The sequence below is a fragment of the Salvia hispanica genome, chromosome 1 (genome assembly GCF_023119035.1).
Source record: "Salvia hispanica cultivar TCC Black 2014 chromosome 1, UniMelb_Shisp_WGS_1.0, whole genome shotgun sequence".
Classification (NCBI taxonomy): Eukaryota; Viridiplantae; Streptophyta; class Magnoliopsida; order Lamiales; family Lamiaceae; genus Salvia; species Salvia hispanica.
The window spans coordinates 50758677-50769290 of NC_062965.1; the positions used below are offsets into that span (position 1 = coordinate 50758677).

Here is a 10614-nt window from a genome sequence, read left to right on the forward strand (position 1 = left end):
ATCATTTTTTCATTAATCATACACTTGTTCGAAGCAAATAAAGTATAAAAATGGGCACACAACCGACGTTGGTCTTTTACAACATCACCGCAGCTTCGCAAAACATGCAAAAACCGGATCTTACTGGCTTCTTTCCTAGGAACTCTTTCCTAGGATCTTACTAGTGCTGCCAGCAAGAATGCACGTGAAACTCTTTCGTTAAAAACCAAGAATCCGGATAATTGCAAATTTGATCATATGTAATGATTTTATTTGCTAGGAACCACCTTATATAATATAGCCATTAAATATATAGCCGAATAATTGTATCTAAAAGAGTACATATACACATTAAGTAAGAAAAACTGATAATTATGAAAGCCACAACTAATTTGTTCAAGAACAATTCCATGCAATGAAAATCTGTACATGAAAAAAAAAATCATAAGGTCTAAACATTCAATCATGTTTGTAGTCATGTCTAATTACTTGTCTCTGCTTATTTATTGCAACAACAAACTGAAAAGTACTCTTGGGAAACCTCAACAATACCTCATCAGACAATCAGAAAACACAATTTTGATTTAGTCGAAAAACTCCTCGAAACCTTAGACAACTAGAAAGATCTTTGTTGGGTTGGGAGCGAGGAGTCATGGTGTGGAGCGTTGGTCGGTCTCATGATATAATCTGATGCAGGGAAAGCTAATGCAACTCCACCTTCATAATAAACACACATATTTTAGTTAAGAAGGTTACAAAATTTTATGATGTTTGAGCAAATTAAATGATGTAGGAAGGCTAACCTGTTAACCAAATTGAGAGTCTAGCTAAACATTTGTTTTATTCTCATCTGTTCAAGTCTTAATGATATACTCCCTCTGTTCCTTTAGAAATGAAACATTTGATTTTCGACATCGGATTTTATGAAGTATTGTTTGTGAGGTAGTGAAGTGAAACTAAAGTAACAAAGATGAAAATGTAGAGATATGTTATTTCCATTTTAGGAAGCGTTTTATTTTTAATAGGATAACCCAAAAAGAAAAAACGTTTCATTTTTAATGGGACATACAAAAAGTACTAAATTCAAGCTTGGTGTCTCTATAATTAATGATTAGATGGGTCAGAATTTAAATAACATGATCAAGAATTAGTCCAATGGGTTGTGACCACAACCCAGTATTTCTTTGTAGTCTAACAAAGATGGGCTAAGCCCATAACTCAAGAACTTAAACTAAAGCATGATCAAAAAAGGCCTTCAACATAATAGTCAAAGATTACTTCTTCGCTGCAATCTTCGAGAGCTGATCATGTTTGCAATGAAGGTCAATGCAACTCCATCTTCATTACAAACACATGCATTTTTGTTAAGATAGAAAGGAATTGATGATGTTTATGCAAATTATTTGAAGTTGTTTTATCGACGCATATACGACATCCCATATTTCGGTTGGCATATACGACACAACTCCACGTTTTCTAATGTTCATATACGACGCATGAGGCTCAAGCATCGATAAATAAAAACATGTTTACCTAATGTGTCGTTTTATCGACACATAAGTCACATGCATCTTACGGTAAAACGCGCTTATAATATGCGTGTCATTAACAGCAACGCATGTCCATCATGGCGTCGCTCACTTTGTGGGAATTAAAAAAGAAAAAACTACCCCTTTTATGGAATGTTTATTGTTCCCTTGAAAAAAAAAAGAATTTTCTCTGTGTATCTCCATCTTGTCGACAAAAACATGTCCGAACAGAAGGTAATTAGTTGCTAATTCTGTCCATCTCTATCAATTTAATTACAAGAGAACCAAAATCCTTATAGAAAATTATGAAGGCCTCTACTAATTGTTCAAGCACAATACCATGCAACGAAAAATAAATAACACCAAAATTCTACATGAAGAAAATATCATAAGTTGCAAACATTAATCTTTCATGTATTACAAACTGCATAATACCATTAGGAAACTCCGAGACAACTAGAAACACAATTCTGACTAAATTGAAACTCAACGAGACATAGGACAACTAGGAAACGTCTTCCATTGCGATGGGTTGACAACGAGGCGGCATGTTGACAGTGATACCAACTAATGCAGCTTCATCAAAAGCACAGATATCTCATTAAGAAACGAATGAATTGATATGGTTTGTGCAAATTAAATGAAGTAGGGAAGGCTAACCTGTTAGCCAAGAGAGTAGCTGCGACATTTCATCTCAAAAAGAAGAGTAGGAACGAACTCTAAAGAGATATCTCGGTCTTATTTGTTCAGCAGAAGCAGCGGCTAAGGGATTGCACTCAACTAATTCAACTGTAGTTGTGACCATTGATAGATAACGCGCCCAATCAAGTTGTTGTAGATTGTAGCAATGTCGTATGCTTAAGATTTCAAGCATTGGGAGGCTTCCATGTTGAGCTCTCCATTGCACCAAATCGGTATCTTCAATTACAAGTGTCTCAAGTTTCAAAAAATACCATTATTCTATATTCCATTCTGAGCCTTGAAAGGCATAGTGTTGTAACTTGAGGGTCCTAAGGTTTGGTAGCAGTGAACCAATGTCATTCATGTGCTTCCATGGACACCCTAAGCCACTCAAACACAATACTGTCAAACTTGCTGGGAACATTGAAAGAGGTACCAAATACTCATGTTTCATCTCAGGGTTCATTACGCTATAAGTAAGTACATTCAAATTTTGGAGTTCCTTTGAGATATAACCTAGACCACTAAATAGGATGCTATAATCATCATCATCATCATCATCACAAGGTTCCAACTCCATCAGAATTATTAATCCCTTTAAATAGGGTATTCTTTTAAGAATTTCCCTATTGCAACTCTTTGCACTCACACCACTTACACTAGAGAGTTTGTCCAAAGTTGCATCGGAATAGGGATTGGTAGGTCTCTTCCGGATACCTCAAGATGTTGTAGTCCTTGCATGTCCCATATTTCTACCGGCATAAATGACAGAGCTCCATGCTTTTTAATGTTCATATGCGGATGGATAATCAAGAATTGAAGGTGAAAAAGTTTGGATATGGAAACAGGGAGCTCATTGCAAGTCGGGGCAAGATATCTTAGATGAAGTAGGTCCAAAATTTCAATTGGGATATGGTAAAATCGTACTACAAAAGCATCAAGTACCCTGAGCAACTTGAAATCCATGGCATGTATTGGCAACGGATATTGGTGGTACCGACCAAAACAAAGGAAAGAACGGGCAGTGGATCCACAATCACTTTTTATTGAATCAAACACTTAGTTTGAAGGCAAATAGAGTGTTGCAGTGGACACACAATCGACGTTGGTTTTTCATAACTTCATGGCGACTTTGTTGAACTTGCAAAAACTTGATCTTGCTAGCTTCTTTCTTACACAAATGCTGCCAGCAAGAATGCACTCGAAACTCTTCCTTAGAAAACCAAGATCCTGGGTTTGATTGGTATAGAACAAGATGATACGAATGAGCAAGCCCTGCCAAGCATTCGGCTAGAAACATTTTCAAAGTGTGTTTTCCAAACGGTTCAAGAAATCCCTCAGCAATCAACCGTTGAAAGAGGTTGTGTATTTTAATATTACTATAAGAAGGAAATGCTCCCAAATAGAGGAAAAACATTTTTAAATATTGAGGTAAGTAGTCATAGCTTGGGTAAAGTACCTCTGATATTTGATTATATGCATCCATGACGACTGAGCTATGTTGTTTTTCAGCAACCTCTGTCCAGTATTGTGGGGTTTTAACTTCTTTGGATAGAAGCTTTGCAACGGTAACTATCATAAGTGGAAGACCTTCACATTTTTTGGCAATCTTCTCTCCCAATTTCTCCAAATTAAGGGGGAGACCCTCTTTACCGAACACCTTCTCTCCAAGTAATTTCTTCCTTTCTTCACCATCCAACAAGTGCATTCTTAGAAATGAAGATTCTTTCATTCCTATCCAGCTTGTTAGCAAGATTCAGACATTCTCTTGTGACAAGCTAACCAATACTCGTGTGTCCCATTCCCATACATCGTCCAGCACAATGAGACATGTCTTATACTTCAATCTGTATTCCATGAGTCCGACTAATTGTTGGTCAGCAACATTTTCTCCGTGGGTAAGCATTTCAACATGAGAGTTGGGATCCACTTGAGCTATTATGCATCGTAATATTTCATTGTATTCACACTTTCTGCCTACTTTGACCTATGCTCGATACTCGAAATGTCTCTGAATTGATGGATCTTCAAATACTTTTTTAGCAAGAGTTGTCTTTCCAACCCCTGCCATCCCAGTAAGGCAGTAACTAATAGCCAATTCCTTCCATCTCCATTTTCTGAAAGAAGATGATCTCTGATTTGTTCAGATTCATCAGATAATCCAACAATATTTGAGTCGATTCGACCAGAATCAATTCTTGACGAAATAGGCTCGCCTTCTTCTTCTGGCATGTACACCAGTTCAATATCGTAAGCCATTTCCATCACCATCACCCTAGAGACGAAGCGATCAACACTCTGTCGCAGGCTCTGCAGATCTACAGAGAAAAGCAAGTGATCTCTCTCACTTTCGAGTTGTGGAAGAATCTGTTGATACACATGAGATTCTAGTAAATCTTCGAATTCCCACACGACCTCTTTGATTCGTTCATCCAAAGCATTCACCTTCGACCTGATCTTGCTGCAGCCGGTGTCCTCTAATTTTAGCAGAACTTTCTGCAAGCGAACCATGGCTTCGTAGGCGGGAAGTGAGATTTGTGGAGAGGGAGGAACCAGTGAAATGCGAGACGATTGTAGAATACGCTGAATCGTATTCTTAAGAGAAGTGGCTGCACCATAAGCCGCCACTGAAATATGAAATATAGGTTGAGTTGTGGTGGCGAAGTCAATTTTACATTCTTAGTTGGAGGAGAGGAGTTGGCCGCGGCGGGGTTTGGTATGCAATTGTTAAAGTGAAACTGCTAACAACGTGTATGCACGTCCATATACCTCACTATTTATCAATTGTATAAATTGTTTTTCAGTCAACCATGTAATTATTTATACTTGGTCGCACGATTGCAAGAATTTTCAATTTTGCAAAATTCATATATCATGTTCATCATCAACCAAGAAGACTATCCAGCCAATCATCTTTTTCATATTTAATTATTTTCTCTCTTCCGATTTTTAATATTCATCTAACTTAATCATATTTTTGTTTTATTTATCAATAATGACCCAATTACACCATCATTGATTTTTTTATATTTTTTGTAATAATAATATCATTACAGAATATTTAATCACTGTAAAATTTATATTTTTTTTGTCTTATTAGTTATTCTCATAGTTACATTTCTTTTTTTTTTAAACTCTCTAGCACATTAATATATAAATTTATATTTTCTCTCTCCATTAAACACACAAAAAGACATTTTCTAAAATTTTGTGTCATCACTACTCCATCCGTCCCACTGAAAATGACTCACTTTTATTTTTAGTTTGTCTCGACCAAGATGATCCATTACTTAAAATAGAAATATATTTATCTCTACATTATTCCCAATCTGTTACTTTACTCTCTTCACATAACACACAAAATCAAACTGTATAAAATCTCGTACCGCTCAATAAATGAGTCATCTTTCTTGGGACGAATAAAGTACTCCCTCCGTCCCGCTTAAGATGACACGTTTTCCTTTTTAGTTTGTCCCAATTAAGATGACACATTTCATTTTTTGGTAACTTTCTCTCTCCATTTAATACACTCAACCACTTTTTCTCACTCCTATTAAAATATTCAATCTTTTTTTATCTCTCTACTTTAATACTTACACCCACCTTTTCTCTCTCCAATTAAACACTTTAACCAATAACTCCTAAAACCCCGTGCCGGCTAAGCAATGTGTCATCTTAGCCGGGACGGAGGGAGTATAAGTTATAATAAGCCATAGAATCAAAATTTTGATTACTTCTAAAATCATTACAAATTAATATTTTGGTTATAAATTTATTGGCGAATTTTTCAAGTTGGATTATAAAATTGAATTTTAATGAAAGTTAAAAGGAATTTAAAGACAAAGACCCCTATTCTGAATCAGTTTGAATTAAATTTATCGAACTAATTAAGGAGATATTTCTACTGGTATAATTAAGTCATTTTAAGCCTGCCCCCAATTTATTATGATTGTGTGGGTCAGAATTTGAGCAACATGATCAATAATTAGACCTATATCTGCATTTTGCTTACCATCTCCAATAAATAAACTTTTCGCCAAACCAAACGTAAAAAATAAAATTTTCACACTTGGTCGAAACTAGAGACGAAGCAACGAGGAGGTGTTGGCGCCAAATATGAAATTAATTTTATTTTATTATTATATGTATGTAGGAGATTAATTATTTAGTTAGTCAAATCAGAGAACATGGAATTTGTCCATTCCGAAGCTTTAATCATATAGTAGTATAACTCATTTATGGTTTATGCTAAGAATTGTGATTACACCCTAAACTGACATCAATTTTCTTTTTTACTATTTTTTTTATAATGAATCGCACATTCTATCAACTCATTCCCCTCACATTTTATTATGATTAATATATAAAAGTAGGACGCACATTCACTAACTCTTTTTTAACCACTTTTCACTATATTTCTTAAAATCTGTGTCAAATTAACCGGTGTCAATTAATTGGAGACGGAGGGAGTAATACATAGAAGAAACTCATAACTGTAGTCAAATAAAGATGGGCTAAGCCTATACCTCAAGTACTGAAATTAAAGCATAATTAGAAAAAGGCCTTCAACATGTAATCCAAAATCACTTCTAGGCTGCAATCTTCGAGGGATGATCATGTTTTGCAAGGAAGGTCAATGCAACTCCATCTTCATTACAAACACATACATTTTTGTTAAGAACTAAAGGAATTGATGATGTTTATGCAAATTAAATGAAGTAGGAGGGCTAACCTGTTAACCAAGTTGAGAGTCTAGCTACAACTTCTTATCTCAAAAAGAAGAGTGGCAACGAACTCTAAAGGCAGATCGCGATCTCAAGTGATGAGCAGAAATTACAGCTAAGGGATTGCACTCAACTAACTCAACTGTAGTTGGAACTGCTGTGGGATGACGTTTCCAAAAGAGTTGTTGTAATTTGTAGCAATGCCGTATGCTTAGGAGCTCAAGCCTTGAGAGGCTTCCATTTTGAGATTTCCATCGCACCAAATTCGTGTCTTCGATTACAAGTGTCTCAAGTTTCATAAAACACCTTGGATTTATATACCACTCGGGACCTTGAAAGGCATAGTGTTTTAACTCGAGATCCATAAGATTTGGTAGCAACAAACCAATCTCATTCATGTGCTCCCATGGACACCCTAAGCCACTCAAATGCAACCTTATAAGAGTTGGTGGGAACATTGAAAGAGGCACTATATGCTTATACTTCATCTCGGGGTTCATTACATTATATGTAAGTATATGCAAATACCGGAGCTCCTCTGAGATATAACCCAAGGCATTCAACGGGTTGCAATCATCATCATCATCATAAGGCTTCAACTCTGTTATAATTCCCAATTCAATTAAATTAGGAACTTTTTTGAGTATTTCTCTTGTGCAACTCTTTGCACTCACCCCAAAAATACAAGAGAATTTTTCCAAAGTAGCATCAGAATTAGGGGTCGGTAAGTCTCTTCCCATGACAGCAATATACTGTAGTTCTAGCATATCCCATATTTCGGTTGGCATATACGACACAACTCCACGTTTTCTAATGTTCATATGTGGTTTGATAATCAGGGATTGAAGGTGAAGAAGATTGGATATGGAAATAGGGATCTCGGTGTTGCAAGTTAAAGCAAGATACTTTAGACAAACTAGTTTAAGAATTCCAAGTGGGATATGGTAAAATCGAACTTTAACAGCATCGAGTACCCTGAGCAACTTGAAATCCATGTCATGTATTGGCACCGGATATTTGTGGTAAGGACCAAAACAAAGGAGAGAACGAACAGTGGATGCACAATCACTTTTTATTGAATCATACACTTCTTTGAAGGAAAACAAAGTGTTGCGATGGGCACACAATCGACGCTGATCTTTCATAACATCAGTGCAGCTTTGTAAGACATGCAAAAACTTAATCTTACTAGCTTCTCTCTTGCACAAATACTGCCAACAAGAATGTACACGAAACTCTTGCTTTGAAAACCAAGATTCTAGATTTGTATCGAGTAGTAGAAGATGATACCAGTTAAAAAGCTTTGCCAAGCATTGGGCCATGAAATCACTAGTAGTTTCATTTTCAGTCGGTTCAAGAAACCCCTCAGCAATCAACCGAGGGTTGATGCTGTCTATATCGATATTACTATACGGAGGGAAAGCTCCCAAATAGAGGAAAATCATTTTCAAATATTGAGGCAAGTAATCATAGCTTGGGAAAAGTACCTCTGATATTTGATCATATGCATCCACAAAAATCGAATTATGTTGCTTTTCGGCCACCTCAGTCCAACACTCTGGGTCCTTGTCGTCTTTGGACAGGAGCCTTGCAACTGTGACTATCATAAGTGGAAGACCTTCACATTTCTCGGCAATCTTCTCCCCCAATTTCTCAAGGCAAGAAGGGAAACCCTCTTCACCGAACACCTTCTCACCAAGTAATTTCTTACTTTCTTCTCTATTCAACAAGCGTAATGTAGCATGATGTGCACATTCTTCAATTGCTAGCCTGCTTGTAACCAAGATTCGAACATTCTCTTCCGGCAAGTTGTCCATCACCCATGTATCCCATTTCCATACGTCATCAAACACAATGAGACATTTCTTGTCCTTCAATATCTCTTCCAAGAGTCCAACTAATTTCGCGCCATCATCTTGGGCAAGCATGTTAGGATCCAGTTGAGCTAGAATGCATCGTAATGTCTCATTTGCTCCACATTTCCTGCCCACTCTGACCCATGCACGAAGCTCGAAATGTCTCTGAATTGATGGATCTTCAAATATTTTCTTCGCAATAGTTGTCTTTCCAACCCCAGCCATCCCAGTAACTAACAACCGATTCCCTTCATTTCCGATCAAGTAATCCACGGCTCGTTCAAATTCAAGAGACAATCCAACCATCTCCGAGTTGATTCTACCAAAATCAATTCTCGAGGAAATAGGTTCGCCTTCTTCTTCAGACATATTAGCCAGTTCAACATCATACTCTGCCTCCATGACCGCCACCCTCTCCACGAAGCAATCAACACTCTGCTTCAGACTCCAAAGATCTACGGAGTAAGACAAGTGACTTGTTCCACTTTCGAGCAGTGGAAGAATCTGATTGGTGAAGTTGGATTCTATCAAATCTTCGAATTCCCATATGGCCTCCTTGATCCGTTCATCCAAAGCATTCACCTTCGTCCTGATCCTGCTGAAGCCGGTCTCCTCCAATTTCAGCAGAACTTTCTGCAAGCGACACATGGCATTGTAGGCCTTCGCGGGCACTATGAATTTTACGGAGAGAGCACGAGGTAGAATTTTATACTTGAGATAAACCGCTGCAACATAAGCCACCATCAACCATTTGAAATATGAGATATGAAAGACAGAAACCGGTGAAATCAGAAACGATTGTCGAATGCTCGAAATTGTGTAGTTCAGACAAACCGCTGCAGCATAAGCCGCCATCACCACTTTGATGTATGAATGATCAAACAAAGCACAATAGGAAGCGATGAATTGCTCGACTATTGGATAGGGAGAAACCAGCGAAATGCGAGACGATTGCGTATAAAGCTTGATCGTATTCTTGAGAGAAACAGCTGCACCATAAGCCGCCATGAATGATCAAGGAAATGAGTATGCTACAATTGTTGGTGGTGGTGAAGATGATGGAGTTGAAATTTTTAAAATGATTTTGCTAATAACGTGTATTGACTATGACGATCCAATAATGCAAAAATATTATTTTTCAATCATATCGATTGGATCGGATCAGTCAATAGAATACTTATTTTAAAGTTGGTTATGGGAATTCTAATACTTAATTATATCCATACCTGCATTTCTCTGCAAAGTCAGCACTGCACATGATGTGTCCATTAATGTTCATATTTTTGGGTTCATCATAAAATATTTTAAAGGTGATTAATGTTTGGAATTGAATGATTAGTGGTAAAATGGGGTATCTCCAAATACCAAATTGCTATAGCATGCACAAATGAAATATTCTACCCTATTTACAAGAAATTTGGGAAATTATAAATAATTTGAAATTTTGTGAAATTCTTGTAATGGATTGCAAACATTCTTTTCCTTATGTACTCGAATATTATGTGTGTAGGGAGGGATGAATATTTTTCGGATAACATAAAAACAGAATTTGAGACCTTAAGTTTTGTTTTGATTTTGTTTATATTTATTTAGTTTCTTTTTTCGTTTTAATTTTAATTAATTTCAAACTTTATTTATTAAAACAAAATATATTCATTTAGTAAGGGTATTCACCCCCTCTAACAAGCGGAGTGGAAACTAACAAGGGGACGACGCTACTGTTGGGCCTATTATATAGCTAAATAAGGGAAAGATAAAGGCCCAATTCAAGCTTTACTGAAGGCCCATCTCATCGGAACTTGTGGTAAACTAAGTAAAAGTGAAAAAGTAGCCCGAAACTGATGG

The 10614-nt window shown here is 36.7% G+C and overlaps 1 protein-coding gene across 1 annotated transcript; it reads right to left on the bottom strand.

Moving 5' to 3' along the window:
• Nucleotides 1-6595: 6595 nt before the first annotated feature.
• On the bottom strand, nt 6596-9777 carry LOC125220754 (putative late blight resistance protein homolog R1B-17). The gene is made up of 2 exons (XM_048122900.1): nt 6922-9777; nt 6596-6837 (listed from the first exon to the last, which is right to left on the bottom strand). The coding sequence occupies exon 1, from the start codon at nt 9775-9777 to the stop codon at nt 6961-6963; it is 2817 nt and encodes a 938-aa protein (XP_047978857.1). The 3' UTR covers nt 6596-6837; nt 6922-6960.
• Nucleotides 9778-10614: the final 837 nt, after the last annotated feature.